The sequence below is a fragment of the Pagrus major genome, chromosome 16 (genome assembly GCF_040436345.1).
Source record: "Pagrus major chromosome 16, Pma_NU_1.0".
In the NCBI taxonomy this organism is placed as follows: domain Eukaryota; kingdom Metazoa; phylum Chordata; class Actinopteri; order Spariformes; family Sparidae; genus Pagrus; species Pagrus major.
Window position 1 is genome coordinate 25,290,900 of NC_133230.1, and position 21,435 is coordinate 25,312,334.

At 40.1% G+C, this 21,435-nt stretch overlaps 1 protein-coding gene across 1 annotated transcript; it reads left to right on the forward strand.

Moving 5' to 3' along the window:
* The first annotated feature begins 97 nt into the window (after positions 1 to 97).
* Positions 98 to 20,653, forward strand: LOC141010717 (CD109 antigen-like). The gene is made up of 33 exons (XM_073483805.1): positions 98 to 130; positions 1,171 to 1,351; positions 1,437 to 1,465; positions 2,225 to 2,452; positions 2,552 to 2,674; positions 2,800 to 2,839; positions 3,601 to 3,682; positions 3,774 to 3,879; positions 3,978 to 4,080; positions 4,174 to 4,283; positions 4,375 to 4,566; positions 4,832 to 4,933; positions 5,040 to 5,102; positions 5,575 to 5,745; positions 5,834 to 5,986; positions 6,621 to 6,684; positions 6,899 to 6,980; positions 7,591 to 7,708; positions 8,663 to 8,776; positions 8,911 to 9,129; positions 9,356 to 9,491; positions 10,571 to 10,747; positions 10,885 to 10,966; positions 11,103 to 11,334; positions 11,445 to 11,616; positions 11,765 to 11,955; positions 12,697 to 12,852; positions 12,947 to 13,012; positions 13,656 to 13,789; positions 13,916 to 14,072; positions 15,335 to 15,437; positions 15,672 to 15,793; positions 20,597 to 20,653. Exons 1-33 carry the CDS (start codon positions 98 to 100, stop codon positions 20,651 to 20,653), a joined length of 4,098 nt encoding a protein of 1,365 aa, XP_073339906.1.
* The last annotated feature ends 782 nt before the right edge of the window (positions 20,654 to 21,435 follow it).

The following is a 21,435-nucleotide window of genomic DNA, read 5'->3' on the forward strand; positions in this document are numbered from 1 at the left end:
GTGTGTGGGTATTGTGTAACCCAGTCATTTTGTACATTTAACCCTTACGACAATAAGAAGACTGAACACTGAGCAAAAGAAGCTCAAGTTTTAAGTGATGTCTTGGCCTGGACTCTACTGCCCCCTGCTGGTAAGTGAGGGTCAAAACAGGCTTTTATTATGCCTTTTATTGTCCCTGAGAGAGAATTTTAATTACTGCTTAGTGGTTAAAACAAAGTCCCACAATGTCAGCTTATCTCCTCCACGCTGCTATTTTTACTTGTGTTTTTGTGTCACACTTGCATACACTGCAAAACACAATCACACAATATATGAGATCCCTTTTTCCAGTTTTAAACTAACGCAAGTTGAAGCTGTAAGCTGCATTTTGGTGTCTGATCACCATTTTCCCCAGAGACAAAGCCTCCCTGGCGCACCGCCGCTCTGCTGTCCTGTGTTGTCACAAGGTAATTAAAATGTCAAACCTGTTCACCACGTAGCTGAATGGCGATAATATAGATTTGTTTTCCAAGGAGACCGCACAATACAGTCTTAAAATGTTAACAAAAACACGTCCGATTCATACAGCAGCCTCTATTTTCAGATAACAAGCCAGGAACTGAACTCCCAGTTGGTTTTGCGTCACATACTTCATGCAGAGTTGTGTTCTGTCTGACATTCGAGACGTATTTTCTTCTCAGTATGGATACAATAACACCAAGACGTCTCTCTGTGCTTTTGGACAGGACTGGGAATTGTCAAACCCTGAATAGACAGAGGAGACGCATCCCCCTGGGCAAAGGCGTTAAGAGTGTGTGAACGCCCCCCACACTCCACTTCCTCCTTTGTGTGTGACAATGAATATATGTGTGATAATGTGTGCATGAGCATGTGATTACTGCCCCATGGGACGCTGTTGTGAGGACAGGAGGTTGGGTTTTGTAACGCGTAGGTCCAGGTCACCTGTACTTCATGCAGTTGTTACTGTCAGTTTGAGCCAGAAGTTGAAGGTGTGGTGAAGCTGGACAGAAGCATGGATGGGATCTGGACCCTGCTTGTGTGTTTGGGAGTCGCGTGTTGTGCTGTACCTGGTTCGACTCAGGATTCCTCCAAGTAAGAGCCCTGGTTTGTTGATACAATCATTTTTTCGAATACCCAATGATCCAATTTGTTTGACCAACCAATAACAAGCCTTTGTTTCTTTCTTCTTTTTCCACAAGGACATTGTTTCTGATCTCCAGTCCAGAGGTGGTGCATGCTGGGGCATCCACTCCGCTGGCTGTCACCGTCCTTGCTGACTTCCCTGTCAGGCTGATGGCTGAAGTGGAACATGGCAACACTAGCGTGGCCCAAACGGAAGACTCCGAAGGAGGTGACACTGCAATAACGTAAAAGTTTAGGTTTGATTTGAAAGATTTTGACTTTTCGAGGGCTTAAGTATCTTTCTGCTTTTGAAGGTGTGACCAGGGTCCTCACACTCCCTCCTGTGAGTATGAATATCCTCATTCAAAATTCATTTTTACAGTACTTGGAAATTATTCAACCCTTCATGCAGGTAGACGGATATTTGAAAGCCATTTTAAACCATTTAAGTTGGAGTACCATGTTTCAGTCAGATCCCCAAAGCATTGTCCACAGTTCCATCCAATTAATAATTTGTGTCACTTTTAAATATGACATCAGAAATTCAAAATGGTAGACGTAAATCTGAAATAACTGTTAAATGCTCTTATTCTCAGAAAACCAGACAGTTAAAGTTCTTGTATTTTTTTCTGTAACTCCACTCCACATTATTGTGTGTGTGTTTTATTTAAAATGATGATATAATTTCCACTTGAATAATTTAATTTAACAGCACTATTGAATAGTCTTCAGACTTAAAGGTGCAATATGTAAGAATTGGCCACATGTTGAATTCATTTTTAAAACAAATATGGGCCAGCATATTGCTAAAGTAACCGCTAACTGCTGCCAGCTGTAGCTGCTGTAAGCTGGTTACCTATTGAGCTAACAAGCTAATGGTAGCTAGGCACATGGATGTGTAGAAGACAATTTGCACTTACTCTGGTGACGTGCTACTGCCATTTGTTTGGAGTATTAAAATATTATAAAAGTAATAACAAACATTGGTAAAAACTACTACTTTGTGATGTTATAATTCAGGCTTGAAAGAGTAAATGACCTAGAGTATTAAGCCTGAAATGACATGCATATGTTACTAAAAATGTTAATAAAATCACTGCAGATTCTTGGATCTATAACCCAGAACTCCCTCTTAAACCTGAGGGTGAGCGGCTACAAGGGAGACGATCTCATTTTCACCAACACCACCACCCTCAGCTTCAGGAACGTCTCCACCTTCATTCAGACTGACAGATCACGCTACCGACCAGGTGATACCGTCAAAATCAGAGTTGTGTCTGTTCAGTTTCATAACCACCCGTACAAAGGCAGAGTGGACGTCTCTATACAGGTAGGGCTGCTGAACAAAGGCGGAGGAGTTGAACAGATTTGTAGCCGGGTGTTGTGTGGTGGTGGGAAAGTTGGACTGACGTTCTTATGTCGCACTCAGGATCCCAGTGGGAACGTTGTCGACAGCTGGGACTCCACAGGGAATCTGGGGATTGTGTTGCGGGAATTCACTTTATCCCGGACGCCTCCTCTTGGACAGTGGGCAGTCACAACCACAGTGAATGTAAAGCTGATATGTAGATATGTCCATACCACGTTATAGCTTGCTGTTTTAAAAGACGGCTGTTTGAATTAAATAAGAAAAGCATCTTCTGATATTTTACCTCTTTATCATCCTCTTCCCTACAGGGCGTGAATGATGAGAGAGCATTTCTTGTGGAGCATCATGGTAATGAATCGGATTACATAACACAGTTTTGTTTAATTGTAAGAAAGGCACTGTTGGTCACCTCTATGGGCCACATTTTTTTGGTTGTTTACACCAATAATACATGCTTGATAATGTCCTTTGGATTACAAATATACTGTCATTTATGATGGGATAAATTAGGCTGTAAGTAACGGAGACATCTTTGTGTGATAGTGAAGTAGGATCAAGTGACAGCCATTAGGATAATTCTGATCCCATAAATGTGTATTTCTCACTATAAGAGCTTAAATATGCTCTTCATTCTGTCCATGGTAGGAGCAGTTTTAAGTTTTTGGTTGATGTTTATGGTTCATTCCAACATTTGAGGGGTTGCATGATGGAAGAGGTTCTAACTATGTTTAATGTATGTATTTACATTTATGACTAAATTTCAGTTGCAGTTATTAAGATCAGTAAAATAATTCTTTACTGAGGCGATGAGAGTAAAAAAAGTCATTAAAAAACGTTTTTTTGCCTGTTTTTAAGTCATAAAAACAGGAGAGAAAACAATTTGGATCAGATTCAGAAAGTTGATTGTTTTGTCTTATTTGCTCAGAGCCTCCGTACAGAACCATTTTTCATCTTGATAATACAATATGACCTTTCTTTTGGCTCTTTGTCCACCAATAAGTTTCAGTTTTGGCTCTCCAAGGGAAAACGTTTGCTAGCGTGGCGATACACTCTTATTCTATTTTCTAAGTAAACTTCTTGAATTACTGTCGCTCTGACCTTCATTGCAGATCGTCCTCCCTTTGGAGTGCTGCTCAAGACACCTTCACAGGTCCTCGCCGGAGATGACATCACAGGATCAGTGAGAGCGCTGTGAGTGTGTTAGCTCGTGCAAATCAATAATATCACATATTGTATGCATGTTGAGCAAGTATGCAGTCATACTTTGTTTTGTCCCCTCTAGGTACCCCAGTGGACAACCTGTACAGGGAACACTATCTGTCTCAGTCACTCTGGTGTCTGTTATGCAAGATGCAGCCTCTCCATTCATGCAAACACAAACTAAAGGGGTGAGGTTTTATTGTGTCGGTAGCTCATTTATGAATGAATGGACACTAGACTTGCATATCTGTATACTAAATGGCACTGGCTAATGTTTGTTTTTCAGATCTATGGGTCGGCGCAGTTTTTCTTCAGCAAAGATCGCCTTCAAGCCCTTCCCAGTGATGGCCGGTTACATGTTACTGCCTGTGTTACTGACAGCTTCACAGGTGAGATATGTTTGGAAACGTAAGCATGTGTCAACTGCATCTCAGTTGTATCCTCATACAATTCTGTTATCCTGTTGTCCTTTGTCCCCCAAGGATTTAAATTGAACAAGACAGTTGAAGTCCACCTTATGGAAAACATATTTCAGCTTGAGTTTCATGATTTTCCATCAAATCTAAAGCCATCTTTACACTTTTCTTCAACAGTGAGTGATTTATTATTATTCCGTTAACTCAACGTTTATTTCAAACCATTATGTCCATGGGCTAACTACCTTTTCTGCTTTTATTTTACAGCTAAGGATCTCTAGATATGACGGAAAGCCACTCGGCTCAGAGGATCTAATGTACTCGGCTGTGATTGAAGTCACTCAGAGACCATCCACGTTGAATGATGAACCTACGACTCTGACACTTCCAGTGCCTGAAGACGGGAATGTCCACATTGAGTTTAAATTACAGGATCAAGTAGTGATGCTTTTTATTCGGGTGAGTTTTATTGATTTACAGTTCCTGGAATGTCGGTCCTCTGAGAATACCAGTTTCGTTTGTGTGTAAGATGAGTAGTTTCAGTACAGTAGGATTGCACACATGTTTAAGAAAATGACCCCAGGACCTGTAAACTTGAGTCAACTTCCTAAAACAGAGTATAAAACAGATTTGACCAACACAAAGATTGATTTCATTTTATGTGTCCCAAAGTATTATTTTAGTCCACGGGCTCATATTTTCTGTACCTTGGGTTTTCATTCAGGCAAGATTTCAGTCCAGTGAGGAGACGCTGACGCTCTACAACAACCACTCCTCTCCTAGTGGCTCGTATATTCAGATCTCTCCAATCAGCTTACCTGCACGGGTAACTCTGAACATATTTTGCGCCATTGTGCTACAAGAAAAAAGGGAATAATAAAGCAAATATGCCCAAATAATGTTGTTATTTATGTCACATTTTTTGCTTTCAGATTGGAGATCCTCTTCAAATAGACGTGGAGAGCACCTTTCAACTCACTAAGCTTCACTTTGTGGTATGTTGGGTCAAATATAGCTAATAATTTTTTATTTAATCAGATGCAAAAACACGTAACCTGACATTTTCTTTTGTGCAGTAATGACATATTGTATGTCCACATGAAGAACCTTACACAATAGTGGCTGAGATGGTTTTTTTTTTAATTTCTAACAATTTAAGTTTATTTTGTTTTACAAAAAAACCTGAAAATAATCATTAAATCATCATTTAAATTGGCATACAGTATATGTCATTTATCACAATAAAGCCTAAAAACATCACAATGTAATTTTTGGCTATACTGCCCAGCCCTGTTTCCAGTCTTCAGAGATGCTGTTTTCATTAGGTTTCACTGTGCTAGTATATGAGATTGTTATGGGGACTTATGGACCTCACTGTTCTTACTACTTCTTTAAATGAAATATATAAAGAGGTTTGTGGTTAAATGCAAATAAACAAACACTTCCCTTCGCTTGTTCTCCCTCCAGGTGAGCTCTAGAGGTGAAGTGGTCTCTGCTGGGACAGAGAATTCCTCCTCTTTTTCTCTGACGCCGACAGCGTCCTGGTCCCCCGAGGTCTGTGTCACCGTCTACTGCATCCTCTCTGACGGAGAGGTCACCAGTGACACAGCGCACATGTCCATCAACCAGGACAACCATGTACTTTAATTTCAATGTATTATATGATATTACTGTAATAGGTGCATGATTCTCCTGGGCATGCTGATTGTGTATTTGCTCTGCTCAGGTATCTCTAGAGTGGAGCAGTGACAGAGCCCAGCCAGGTGTGCAGGTATCGCTCACTGTGACTGCCCTTGAACCCATGTTCCAGGTAGGAGTCATGGTAATGGCGACACACGCTGACACTCCGCAGGCTGACCTGGACTTGAAAGTGATGCAGGTATCACAACCCTTTTCATTTCCCGAAGGTTTAAAAGTTTATATCTTTGGACAAAAGCGCAATATCTAATCTCTGAAACTGGAACTCCTTCTGAAACTCATCTGTTGAGATACCGTCTTTTCGTCTTTGTCCATCTTGCAGTTTAATTACAAGGCACCAACCTTCCCAGTCTCCTCAACCTGGTGTAAATTCTTCCTAGACACGCCTTCTCCTGTAGATACTGTATGGGTATTCAGAGTGTGACCCTAAACTGGTTAGTCTGGATGTAACTTATCTGTCTGCTTTGTTGGCTGACTCTGCTGTTTCATTGAGCTGGTAACTCTAGTGTATCGGGCGTAGGACCTGAGGGTTGTTGATGGAGGCAGGACGGAGGAAACAAAGCTTCACCACGGTGGGCTGTCTGAGGATGACCTTTCCTCAAAGGTCTGGCAGCGTGTATTGTGTTCGGTAGAAGAGATCATTTTGAAGAGCGAGATCTCCTCAGGCATCAACAGTCAGAGTTCAGACTTGCATCACCTGCAATACCTGACCTATATTTCACTGGCTGCCACACTAATGATGCTGTACTTTATAGCTGTACCTTTAGCAGCTTTTAACAGATTCACCATCTATTTTTTTGTCCTTCACACCACAGGAGTGTCATATCAAGATGCTGACCAATGCCAGACTATATGAGAAAAAGCAGCATGATGGAAATGGTATGATAATAAATACACATAAATCACACAGAGATTCATTGTGATCTTCTGTTGTATGGCACCCCCTCTCTTTTGGAGTCCCTCTTGTGGCCATTTAGCATATTGGATTAGTCCCACAGTTTCAGCACTGCTGGATTGAATCCCCATTTTCAGATAGTTGTGCAGTCTGAGCTTCCTCTCATCTCTTCTCTCTCTTCTTTGGGGTTTTCAGAAGGAGATGCCCTATTAGTAGAGAAGTACTGGGACCATTGGATGGAAGCCACTGAACCCTTGCTGTGGTTAGACACTTACGTCAGGTGAGTGCTTCAAGTCAAGTCAAGTTATCGTGTTATAAAAATATAGGAAACAATAAGATAAAATACATTAGGGAGATGGTCCAATGAACCACACAGCCAGCCATATTAATTGTCTGATATTTGCATTAAAATTCTCCAAAAGGCACCAGCACCTCAACGACAAACGAGAGGTCAACATCAGTGAGTGGAACTGGCTGAGGTGAAGCCAAGCAGATAGCTTTCACAGAAAGCGGCCACGCCCTTCATTTTGCATAGATTAAAGCCTCAAAATAATTTAAATGAGTAAGTTATATAAAAATTCACCCCCCTGTACAGTTGCCATGAGCAGGAAATTAGCTATGGAGACCGAAACTGTTTTCATTCCAGGCTGAACACATGTTTATTTCTGCTGTTCTGCATTTGAGGAACTGCAGATGTTGGAACTTCCACATTGGCTTCAGTTCTCAGCCCTGGAGGTTACTGCTTGATCATATACAGCTTAATACAGTTATACAGTATAAATACAAAGGCTTTATTGTCAAATATATAAGCACAGCTCACTACATCCAAACATTTAGGAAAAACCTGCTAAATAAATTTAGTGTTGCTTAATTTCTGTCATTTCTTTCAGTGATGAAACGGGGACAAGTTGGAAGGTAACTGTGCCAGATGGCGTTTCTTCTTTGAGAGCAGTTGCACTAGTGATGTCAGATAACATGGGTTTGGACTTCACTCCTGTGCCACAAGAGGTAACTAAGTACTCACTATGTGCATCTGTATATATTAGTGATGTTCCTCAAATTTTGTGTTTGTGTTTCCCACAAATCCTGTTGTTTCCTGTTGCAAAGAGGATGTTGTGCTGCACATAGGAAGTGATTTTTTTCATATGATTTTCAGTCCTTCCTCTTGCTGTCGCACTGAGAAACTTGAGTTTTCCCACTTCCTATACACAATTTTGTAAATAGAAATAATAGTACCATTAAAAAATTGCAGCTTTAGCAATTTTCTGTGAAATCCAATTAATATTTTGCCATTTTGATTGTGACAATATTTTTTTCTGGTCCATTTGAAATGCTTCAGCCATGCTAGTTGCTGTAGCAGACTTTACTTAAGCACAACTTCAGCATGCTAACATGCTCGCGATAGAAAAGCTGGCATGCTCATGTGGATCAGGTTAAAATATTTATCATGTGCAGCATCTTGTTAGCATGGAAGCGTCCAATTTGTGCTAAAATGCAGCTGAGGATGATGGCTCATTCCATCTTGACTCATTGAAATTTTAACCAGATGACAACGCTAGATGAAAAGTCAGGGGAGAAGGTGATTACTATACAAATTGTTCTGAAGGGAACATTAACATGTGTGCCAAATGTCATGGCAAGCTATCCAATAGTTTTTTAAGACATTTCATTCAAAACCACAAATGTCAAGAAGGAAGAGGAAAGGTCAGCAGATCACAAAACACCATTAGGATTTATCCACATGGAACTATGAATGTCTGTACAGACGCTTGTGCCAATCCAGATGTTTGAGTCTGGAACAAACTGTTGGACATGCTGACTGGCAGACTGTGAGCCAGGATGCTAGCATGGCAAAATAAATAAAGTGATCATTATACATGACCGTGACGATTTTTTGATATCCACTGATGATAATGTTAGCCAAAGTTGCTTTTGAATCGGTTTGCGTTGTGTAATTCACAGTTGAGCGTGTCCAAAGACTTTTCCTTGTCTTTGGATGCCCCATCACACCTCATCAGAGGAGAGGAGATTGTGCTGGAGGTGAACGTCGCCAACCATTTAGAGCACGACATAGAGGTATGAAGGACTGAGTGTGTGCTAAACAAGGGCTAGTAAATTATCTGAACTATTATCTCCCAATAATAAACACCTGTCACTGATATTTATGGCACGCAAAAAGTGATACTTGTTTTGCTCCCATCTCTCCACAGGTCATCCTGCTGCTAGCAGAGAGCGAGGCTTTTGAGTTTGTTCTGGCGGACAGATGGGATGTCTCTTTAGTAAATGCCCGCAAACTCACCTTAGGGAGCCACGCGTCTGCATCAGCGCTGTTCCCTATAAGGCCCGTGGCTCTGGGCGTGATGGAAATGTCTGTGGACGCCATATCTGCAGAGTCCTCAGACAGTCTTGTTTGGACAGTGCTTGTGAAGGTATGATGGGTACGATGGAAACATTGGATAATATCTATGATATTAGTGTGTGAAGGAGGATATTGGGGTTGTGGTGAAGAGGTTGCTGGCTCGAATCCTCTTTTTTCTGGCAAATGTCTCAGTAATAAAGTGTGTTTAAACTTAAGTATGCAGTATAAAATGCACAGAGCTACGTGGCATGCGGTTAATCCTATGATAACAGTGAATTACTTCCATGTTCCCGAAGCCTGAGGGAGTTGAACAGTCCTTCTCGGAGACTCTGTTCCTGGAGCTGGTACAACACAACGATTCCACATCCGCCTCCTACTCCTATCCACCAGATGTGGTTCCAGGCAGCCAGAGGGCCCATGTGGCATTGGTTGGTACGTCTACCATTTGTCCTCCCTGTGGCAGTTCCATCTGAGTGCTGTTCATGTTTACTTTTAGTCAATTAGGCGTGCGTTATATATGCCTGCATTTTTTCCTTTGTGTTGAGATGATGAGTTTGGATTTATGTGCATCAAGCTCAGCGCCGACCTGCAAACATTTAGGTACTGACGGGTGAAAGAAAATGGAAACGATGGACATCAAACAGGAATGTTTATGGCGGGCAAATTCTGAACAGCTGTCTGGCTGTTTGGCTTGGCTCCATCAGGTTGAGGGATGTTGGGTATTTGTCATGGTAGAAAGGCAAGGCTCAGGATTTTCCTCAGTTGGAGCCAAATTTGGTGGGGCTGTACTTGTTATGATAGTGTAGTTTTCTGCCTGGGATGGTGTTTTTTAGTTTTTTCCCCATCCTTCCATACGTTGTATCTTAAATCACTGCTGTGAGTTTTCAAGTTTTTAAAAGTCTTTAAATAAACATTTAAAGGGGCAATATGTAAAGCTTCTAGTCGAAAACATTCAAAAATGTAAAAAAGGTGTGGAAAAAAATGTGAAAAAATAGCACTTCTATGTACTGTGACTTTATATTGTTATGTTACCTTAACTCAGACGTAGGTGTCCTTGGTGATGGTGTTGATGTTCAGCTGACACGTCTGGCACATAGCACATATAAGTTAAGCAGGAAATGGGAAAGATGATGGAGGTTCATCCGGGTACCAAGCTAACTCAACTGTTGAATACTTGAATACAGAGGGAAAATGGGTGGGAATTAAGGAAGGGTCCGTTATTTCAATTATTTTAATAAATGCAGGAATCCTACTCATTTTTTAAATTATGTTTATTTGTATTAACTCTTTTTCTTTTTGTCCATTTGTTTTGTCTTTTTTGAAAGTGTATATATAGTCATGCACTCATATTGTCATGTGTGTGATGTGAATGATCTCCCTGTTTAATTTTTTTTTTTAAAAAGGCAGAAAAAGTTTGACTGATTCTCAATACAGACACTTTTTGTCCCCTATTAGTGAACATGGTGTGCAGCAGTAAAATCATTCCTCCTTCCCTGTATTGCTTTATACAGGTGACATCATGGCCACGGCCATTGAACACATGAATGTGCTGGTTCAGAAACCTCTTGGTTGTGGGGAGCAGAACATGATCCACTTTGCTCCAAGTGTTTATATGCTTCAGTACCTGGAAATGTCAGCCCTGGATGATAAGGACATCAGGAGCAGGGCTCTGCGCTTCATGATGGATGGTAAACAGCCTTTGCATGAGTCTCAGACTTCCAGCCAATGTGCTGTATACAATATAATGAAGGGCAAGGTTTCTTCATGTGTTACTTAGATGTACAAGCGCATCTTTTGAGTGATATGTCATATTTTCTGCTGTAAGGATATCAGAGACAACTGTCCTACCAAAGAAATGATGGTTCATTTGCTGCTTTTGGAGCCAGCGACACATCTGGTAGCACATGGTATGTCAACAAGCTAACCTAAGCTAATCATACCAATGTTGTGTTAGTTTAGAAAGTGAAAAATACTATAATAATATAAATCTAAATACTCTAGTTTCTCTGCCTCTAATGCTCCTTCTCCTCTCTGTGGTCCCAGGCTGACAGCCTTCATTCTGAAGTGCTTCATCCAAGCTCAGCCCTACATGCAGGTAGACCGGAGTGTCCTGACCAGGGCCATGGCTTGGCTCGTGAAACAGCAGGGGCCCCAGGGAGAGTTCAGTGAGGCTGGCAGGTTGATCCACCCAGAGATGCAGGGAGGGCTGGATAATGGTCCAGTAGCACTCACTGCCTTTGTACTGATTGCACTGCTGGAGGACGAGAGCTTTGTGGTGAGACCGGAGAGAAATCACAGTCAGAGTATATTATATAAGTGCTGTATACTTTATAAAGTATATGCCGAAAATGAGCCAGTTAATGATTGTGCTTCCTCTCTATGAAGGACATGTACCCAAGTAATGTGTCCCTGGCCAAGAGGTACCTGGAGGACAAAGTGTCCAGTGGAGTGGTCAGTAACTACAGCCTGTGTCTGGTGGCCTATGCTTTATCTCAGGCCAATAGTCCTGTGGCTGGCACTGCACTTGATGAGCTCAAGCGTAGAGCAGATTACAGAGGTAATTAAGTTAAGGTATTTTATCGTTTAAAGTTGACCTCCATCGAGACTCAGCACTTTAGATCCTTAATGACATGCTTGTATGATAAACCTGTACAGTTGGTGTACAAGCTTATACTGATTCCCTTTTCTGTCATGTTGTTTCAAAGATGGAGTCATGATGTGGGCCTCCTCAGCCGGCCTGGACTCACACGACTGGCAGCCGCGCTCAGCTCAGATCGAGATGGCCTCTTATGTGCTGCTGGCTCTTTTTAGGCGTGGCAACTTGGTGGAGGGCTTTGTGCTCATGAAATGGTTAAGCAAGCAGAGGAACCATCTGGGAGGCTACGGGACGACACAGGTGACATTGCATCTTTTTCTCTCAATGGAGAAACTGATATTTTAAGGTCCAGTGGTGCAGGCTTTAGGTGAAACTTTTTCATTTCTATTTTCATTAGTGTATTATCACCCTGAAACTAAGAATCGTTGTGTTTTTATTAGCTTCAGAAGAGCCATTTATACCAACAGTACCCTAATGGTTAAACCAAACACTGCCTCTAAAGAGGGCCTTTCATGTTTTTTTTTTGCATTTTTAGCAGCCACCATAGGGGAGGGTGAGGCGAGGGGTGTTCAGTTGGTTGCGTACAGCAAACTAACCAAACCACCACTTGTTATCATATCCTACATACTACACCTTTAACTGTGCAGCGGCAAATACATTACAAGTTGTTTGTTCAAGATACATTATAAACTAGGTGGCACTTTAAGGTGTTAAAGTCTTTCATCTAACACTGCTACACACTGGTCAAGTTGCTGTAAGTTAAGTTGAACTTACTTGCTGTAAGCTAATTTTGAGACCTGACCAACTGATGGACTGCTGACTGACTGGAGTCACATGGTTAGTTTGGGCTCAATGTGGTTTGGTATTTAAACTGTCTGAAACTTAAAATTACTTAATTACGTTTTATGCAAGCTGATAAATGACACAGTTTCCAACAGTGGTACCATATTGCAAAGCTATCCGCCAGTTCTGCACCGAATGACATGTAAGGTGATTCAATCCAGAAGTTTTTTTTAACCTGTCACCCTTTCTCTTCCTCAGGACACAGTAGTTGCCCTCCAGGCTCTGGCTACCTACGCCGCATTGAGTGGTGCCAACGCCATCGACCTCAAGATCAAAATATCTTCCCCAATGTCTTCGTTTGTGTCACTATTTCAGATCAACTCCACCACTTATCGGACGCATCAGAGCCGAGAGGTAGTCCTATAATTGTTGTTGAAGTTATGATACTATATTTACTGTACTATTGTCATCCTGGGCTCTTTTTAATTTTTGCTTTATTGCTTTTTAGATCAACGCTGACAAAGATGTAAACCTAAATATATACATGGAAGGAAAAGGATTTGCAATAGTTCAGGTAATTTCTGTTTTGTACTGCTGTGCATTTATTACATTCTGCTAAACCTATCTACGCTCAGGGAAACCCTCGCAATGCAGGAATGTGTTCATACCTCCAACATATTCAGCTCAACATTAAGAAGAGTTTAACATCTGGAGCATGACCAGAATAAATCCAAGGCAGCAGCTGTGCACGATAGCTTCAGCCAGCACAACGTACTGCATTGTAAATGCTAAATGCAAATGTAGCATGATAATGGACTCCTAGTAATTAACATCTGGTACACATTATGTAGCATGAAGTACTGTATTCATTTAGAGTGTCCAGATAATATCACTCAGAGGAAGTAAAGGGTTAATCTTTTCACAATGTTCAATGTGACAACCTGTAGTTGCAGACCTCTATTACATGTTCTGTTTGATACTCTGAAGCAAGTAAATAAATACAGACATTCAGTCTTTATTTCATTTTTGCTTAATGGACACAACTATAACAGATCCTGTTTTGTGACCTTGAGGCATTTGCACTTCACCATCTACATTACAGACACATCATCTCTGGCTGTGCTATCAGGCAGCGCAGTCAACTTTAGCTCTTCAGCTAACTATTAAATCTAAGTTTTGTTTTTTACATTTTTAAACATGTCCATGAATCCCCCCAGATAATTATCTTCTACAACCTGGAGAGCAAAGCGTTTTCACAGAACCTCGCCACAGCCCAGGAGGCTTTCTCACTGAGTGTGGATAGTACTGGGGATAGAGACCACAATCACATACTGTTATCTATATGCATGAGGTAAGTACTACAATACAGGCAGACCTATGTGTCAATTCAGTGATAATATATCATGCATGTAAAATATTAGTCAAACAAGGGACTTGAATCATATAGACTCATGATACTTCTGCGTTCATCCTCTAGATTAAAGGACAATCAGCTGATTTCTCAAACAGGCATGGCCATATTGGATGTGGGCATGCTCAGTGGTTTCAGTCTCCCTCCTGCAGCTGCAGCCCCTACAGATCTTATCAGGAAGGTGGAGATACAGCCCGAGAAAGTCAGCCTCTACCTGGATTCAGTAAGTGTTTCATCATGTCATCATTTCATGGTCAGGCATGAAAAGTTGAGCTGGGCCACAGCCCAGACCGCAGCTTTAGTTCTACAAATGTTTTGTCAAACCACAAGTGCTTGAAAATGCAGGAGACATTTTTATGTAACCCAAAAAAGTAGTAGGAATTTGCCTTTTAAGCTTCTTTATTAATTCAAACGATCATTTATGGTTTGTCTGTTTAATTTCCCAACATGATGAGTTTTCTTGGCAGTCTGTTGAAGGCTTCACCACACTGCAACTCATTGTAGTTAGGGATTAAATACTTTTATGTCAATTATATTTAACAGTTCACAGCAGAATTAGCCGTCAAAACCCATCATGTGTCATTTGTTTGTCATCTTTGACGGCGTACTCCTGCTCGGGTCATTGAAACCCCATATTACCAAAAACAACAACAACGAAAAAAGATTCTGACAGTTTGTTTTTTTAATCCTTTTTTATTCATTCAGGCGAACATTTATGCTTTGCTTTTTCTCCCTCATAAACTTGATGATTTACGCTATGATTCCCGCCTTCACCACCCTGCCAAGAATATAATTCTTGTGAGGGATTACTAAATACTTTGAGTTTGTTTGAAGTTTATTAATTTGTCGCATGTAGGCAGTTTAAGTTGACTCTAGAAATCTAAGAATTAGCCCTCAAAACCAGATGTGTAACTTGTTTTATACTGCAAACTCCTCAGCACATTAAAAACCCACAGTCCCAGAAACAGTACTGACAACATGTTAACACTTGTTAAAGGGTAACTTCACCAATTTTACACATTGAAGTATGTTCACAGGTCTTGGGGAGTACAACTGCATATGTGAAAAAAGTAGTATAAAGCCCTTTGTGGCTCCAGAGGAAGCTGCATATAATCTGATACATTGCCTCCAGTGATGTCACTCAGAGGATATGTTGCATTGTGGGTAATGAAGGCGTCAGGCGAAAACTGTCCATCCAACTTTGTTATAGGAGTGCAATGCTAGATCAGTGGACTGCTTTTTCTAAACCAGGTGCCTACATTACCCACAATGCAATTTAGTCACTGGGTGACATCACTGGAGGCAAATTATCAGGTTACATGTAACTTCCTCTAGAGCCAAAAAAGGCTTTATATGACTTTTTTTCACATATGCAGTTGTACTCGCTAAAACCATCCACCTTAATTATTAGAAAAAAATGTTTCCTACTTAAGGTATACTGTGTTTACATCATATAATCATTCATTTTCCTGGTTGCATTTGCAGATCAACAAGTCAGAGGTTTGCATCAAACTTCCTTTTGTCAGAGATTACAAAATGGCCCACTTACGGGATGCTGTGGTGCAGGTGTTCGACTACTATGAACCCAGTGAGTACTGTCTGAAAACAGTCTGTTAACATTGCTGTAAATTCACAGTATTTTATACATTTATTTAAACCTGCAACTAAAATACAGTGTGCTGTTTCAGCACACTGTATTTTAGTTTTTCAAAAGAGTATGCTCTTCCTTGTGTTGGACTGGCTCAAGTCACGACTACTTTATATACAGCTTGCCATGTGCTGATTAGCTCAATATAATATGGTTATTCTTCCTGTCTCACAGCGAGAAAAGCAGCGAGAACATACAACTCAGACGTTCTGAACAACATGAATGTCTGCTCCTACTGTGGTGAAGATTGTGAGCGCTGTAGGCCGGGGATCACCTTCACAGTGACATCTCGCTCAGTGAGCAGCGCCACCTACAGCTTAAGTTGCCTGTTTCTGGCAGTCACTGCTTTATTTTTGTAATCTAATTAGATTGAAATCTAGTTAAGATATAATTATACTGAATTGATATACTTTGAGAGACATCATTTTAGCACATACACACATTTATATGCACTGGATCGAATGTAAATGGTTTATATACAATGATATACTTTTTTTTATGATTTCTTGATGAGTGATTGTAATATTTAGAGGCCATTCTGCGTTTTTGCTTGGTGCACAGGCCTTCCACTGTTCACAATGTCTTTTGTATTGTTTTTGGAAAGAATGTTAATGAGGTATTACTCTCTTTGGAAACCAATCTGTTAAATTTAATTTATGTAATCAGCATATGTTTTGGTTTGATACCTTCGAAAACAAATAAAATTGTCTAGTTCACGAAACCGGCCTTTCTCCATATGTTTCCGTGTTTTGACTGGAATAGAAAGTTCGATAAAGAACTCATGTACAGTTGGCAGCAGAACAAATGAAAATGATTTATTTCTCAGTTCCATATGTGTCCTGTTGTTGCCATTTGGCAGAAAACGCTGACATTTTAAGGTGCCTGAAGCAATATAAAGGCTGAAATAAGATTTATTCTACAGCACTACTGCACTCTCCAGCAAATAACCGACGCTTAATATGTCTTTACTTGTGTTGATATATAAGAGTCCTGCTTGAGTGAACCAGACCTCACAATATGGCACCCAGGAGGAAAATGTCCTGTTAGATAATTTGGTGTGAGATAAAGTCCACCTCACCCAGCTGCCACGTCATGAAACTGAATGAATGCAGACTGACACACACACACACAAACCTACAGTAAGTCATCACTGGAGAGCAACTGGGTAGAGTCGCTGACGTATCATTAAATATGGATGTCATCTCTAAGATTTCAGCTTGGCATGTTTCATTTTTTCGACCATATAAACATTTAAGCAGAGGTTGAAGCAATATTAAAGGTTATTCTCCACAGAAATGGAAGCTTAAATAAAACAGTAGTAGCAGTCGGATAATATTGATAGTCAACTCATACTCTCAGTACTCAGATTGTGTACTTCAGTTAAAGTATGCCACAGTGTAGAAATACTCTGTTACAAGTAAAAGTAATGTATTTAAATTTCTACTCAAGTACAAAAGTATTGGCATCAAAATGTACAAAAAGTAAAAGTGCTCATAAAGAAATGCATACCTACGGAAGCCCTAAAGGGCCATGCATTCATACATTTTATTTCCTCCATTTTCCCGTGATAACGAGTTATTTTAATTGGTTTCTCCAGATCTCGAGTTATTATCTCAAAATAACAACTGCCGTTTTCCCGAGATAACGGGATAATTTTCTCGAGATCTCGAGATAACGAAACTTTGTTTTCCCGAGATAACGATATAATTAATTCGAGATCTTGAGAAAACAAAACGATAGTGTAGTATATTAAATCATTGCAGGAAACATCATTCAGTGTAGCAATGTCAGAAGAGCATATCTATCACCGCGTCACATATCTTTTCAATCAAGGCCTGACACAGGCTGAAATAGCATTATGCCTTGCTATTACAGATAATATACACATTACTGTGCGTAATCTAAAAAGACGGTTAGCAAGGCTTCAGCTATATCGGCGGCGCAATCTAAGTGAGCCTGATGTCGTTGTTAACTACATAGCTGACCAGCTACGAGGTCCTGGGTGTCTCCATAATCTCAGGCCTATCATATCACAGTCATTATCTCGAGATCTCAAATTAATTATATCGTTATCTCGGGAAAACAAAGTTCCGTTATCTCGAGATCTCGAGAAAATTATCCCGTTATCTCGGGAAAACGGCTGTTGTTATTTCGAGATAATAATTCGAGATCTCGAGAAAACAAATGAAATTAACTCGATATCACGGGAAAACGGAGGAAATAAAATGTATGAATGCATGGCCCTTTAGGGCTTCCGTACATATCAGACAAATCATAACCAATAAACCAGAACAGTATTTTCAACTTATTGAGAGATAATATTATATCTAGTACATTTTTTTTCTGTGACATTGCTGTTGAATCAAACTATTCAGGTGCAAATGCTATGAGAATTTTAAATTATACACACAAAATAAGACAGAATCAAACATGCCCCAACCCTTAGGAACAAAACGTCCACTGGAGTGGACAGATGTTTTTTCCGTCACAGAAAAAAAGTACAGGAAAAATGTTACTAATATCTTGATAAAAGTATTTCGGACATCTTATTAAGTTGAAAAATATTTTTTTGGTCTGGTTTTCTGGGAATAAGAAGATTTAACAGTTATTCCAGAGGTAAACGGTGCATCTCGTCTTCCCTCTGCTGTTTTAATTTTATGATGCAATAAGTCAAAATGACAAAGATACAAAGATATTAATCAAGTGGAATGGTGGAGAAAAGCTTTGGGGATCGTGACATGGTAACCTTCCAAATATCTGTCCATTGTAGGGGACGCCATGCATGAATGTGTTCATCATGTTAATGTTGAAGCTGGTAAAGTTAGTTTAACTGCTACTTATAATTTATATCCTGGATAGCTTGCAGAATTTCCCCTTGGGGATCAATAAAGTTTGATGTCAATCCATAATATGACATTAACATTATAATTCATTGGTTGATTTTTTTTATTATGAAACTAAACCTGCAAAATAACTTTTCACTAAAGTTGTCAAAAAAATGTAGTGGAGTGAAAAATATGATATTTGCCTCGAAAGCACAGAGGGGTAGAAGTTTAAAGTAGCAGAAAATGGAAATGCTCAAGTAAAGTACAAGTACCTCAAAATTGTAGTTAAGTACAGTACTTGAATAAATGTACTTAGTTACTTTTCACCATTGCACTCAGTCATGCCTCAATATGCCCAAGACAAAACTGTATGTATGGAAAGCTATAGATGTTTTCATCAAAGTTAAAGCTACACTATGTAACTTCCAGGAGAAAGACTGTTGTCATTACCAGTTATTACTACTGACACTAAGGGTTGATGTTGGACCCAAGCCAACAACCCAAATGTCTTTCTCCTGAAAGTTACATTGTGTTGCTTGTATGTTGTTATTATTGTATGTTCTGTTTGTGTACCATGCCATGTTATCACGGTCGTGGCTCATGATGTTAAAAAAATGAAATGAAAATTAATAAATGAGATTAAGCCTGGTACCAGCAAAAATCTGCAAATTATAGCATCATCTGGTTTTTAAATCTCCACCAGCGTAAGGATTATTCTGTATCTGACCTCTGACCTCTTTAGAGATTGGCCTCACTCTACCCCCATGCCTTTTTTAATTTTTTTTTTACAAAAATGCTCTCTTGACGTTATGTGCTTTTAATGGCAATGCAAGTCTGGTTTTTATGTCTAACATCTTTTATAAGGCTCATTTGGGATGGCAATTTCCTTCAAGAGGCAATAAAGCTTTTTGTTCATAAGCAAAAGCAGACATGGAATGACGCTGAGACACAAAAAGCAAATACATACAGTATCTCAGACAAATGTGTACACATTTGAACCTTTAACTTTTGGCTTCATGTGAAAGTAATATATGGTTCCAGCTTACAGAAAGATCTCCCAAAATGGTTCCTCTTGTCTTATTCACTTCTTTAAAATGAAGGGATCCCTGAATAAAAACACTGTGACATAAAAGACAGTCAGAACTTCCACCTTTAGTTGATTAATGTAGGTGAGTTGACCGTGAATATGTTGGGATATCGCAAATTTTGACCATATGTGACCACATTTTCTGCTGGTCCCGGCAGTGCCCACATATGTTGTTGGTATGAGACATTACCTTATATAAGCATGTTGCTCTGGCTGTTAATACACACCAGGAGCTTACCGGAGTTTCAGCAACTTCAAACAAAAGAAGAAAGACGTACTCCCATACAAAAAACATATGGGTAGATGGCAAGCAGAAATATGGCAATTCCATGCAGTTTCCATCAAAAATGTACACTTTAAAAAAAAAAAGTTTATAGTGCTTTATGATGAAAAGCTGCAGTACCAGGCTCACTAACACTAGATGGCAGGCTTGGTATCATAATGGTGACGGTTTCAAAGTTTAGGTGAGCTCTCAAGCCCTTACAAACTGATACATTCACAAACAGGAAATACTTTTGGCCTGCAAACTTGTGTGATTTAATAATAACTTTCCTGCTAATACTAAGTACAACAAGAGCTTCTCGTGTAAGCAGGATGTGATGTTAATGATAATATTCACTCCCCAAAGAGTCCAGCAAAGTTTTGATGCATTTTTGCTGATTTTTTGTGACGCATGACTTAATTAAAAATGGGCAAATGCGTCCTGTATGCTTTATTGCCTGTAAGTGATATGTTTAATTTAACTGCGCTGTGTCTCTGCTGTCAATATATTCATTTGGAATAATACCACACACACACAAAGGTCATCACAAATGACCTAGTAAGGGTCTTGTTGTGGGTCAGGCTACAAAAACAGACATCAGTCAGGGGCATACACTGGTCATGATGTCATGCATTTACTATGTCAGCCAACTGCCTAATGTGGAGGCCTTAAATGACAGGGAGTTTAGGTTAAGTGCAGTGAAAGTATTAAGATTATCAGGCGAGTTGAAGGAAGCCTTTTGTAGTAAAAAGTGTACTTGAGAGAGAGAGAGAGAGAGAGAGAGAGAGAGAGAGAGATTAATATCTTCTGTCTTTCACCATGTTATCATCTTGTTGTGAAGGGCAACGCAAGATGTAAAAGAACAGAATGTAATATTTCCCAAAGTGAATCTTTTTGCAGAAATCACTCGTCTCTATTCCTGCAGAAGTTTCTGGAGCATGCGGTTGGGTCATATCGTGCCCAGAACGACACTGACGTCTAAACTAATAAATCAGGTCGACTGAGGCCGATGACATTTATTAATATTCGCTCCCGTCAATGTGGCCATGAGAGGAATAATGCTGGCAACACGCCTGTCACCAAGGAGATGCAGATTGGGTAAACAAAGTGAAGGAGATGGTTATTTATGAGCTTCATCTCCTGATGGGAGCCATTAGAAAAACATGCAATATTGCTGTTGGACTGGATGTGACAGGAGGCGAGATGGAGTCTGTTTTGTTCGAATAAGCAGATGAATTTTCAAAATGGGAAGTGAGAGAAATCTGTCACTTGTCGGATAGATTTTAAGGACAGGTCAGATGACAGCGCTGCATGTATTTAAGTGTAGTATCCTTGTCGCTTTGAAAACTCAGCTATGATATATTAACATATAATAATGATGCATTGCATAATAAAGACTCTATAGTTTACATTTCTAACCGCAGTTATCCAGTGTAAGATAATGTGGTTAGCTAGTGCCTCTGGTAAGTCTGATGCTTCATTTCAGTAAAACATTTATTCCCAAAACAGAGATACTAAATTGCTCCCTGTGGCCATGCTCCAGATGACATCAGTCGGAAAGAATCACCATCACAACAAATAACCACATCATATGGAAACCCAATGCTGGTGGTGTCGTGACAGAAATCAGGGGGGTTGCAGCAACAACAAAGATGAATCGGAGGGAAAACCTCCAACTCCCTAGCGATGCTACCTAAACGCCGGCGATTTAGAGGAAGATGATGCGTTTGTTTGGCAAGGCACGCTCCATTCGCCGGGGCGAGT

Coding starts and splice junctions, on each gene's coding strand:
- LOC141010717 (XM_073483805.1), top strand. CDS start 98: ATGTCTTGGCCTGGACTCTACTGCCCCCTGCTG. Junction 12,853..12,946: donor GGACGCATCAGAGCCGAGAG/GTAGTCCTATAA, acceptor ATTGCTTTTTAG/ATCAACGCTGACAAAGATGT. Junction 13,790..13,915: donor CTGTTATCTATATGCATGAG/GTAAGTACTACA, acceptor TTCATCCTCTAG/ATTAAAGGACAATCAGCTGA.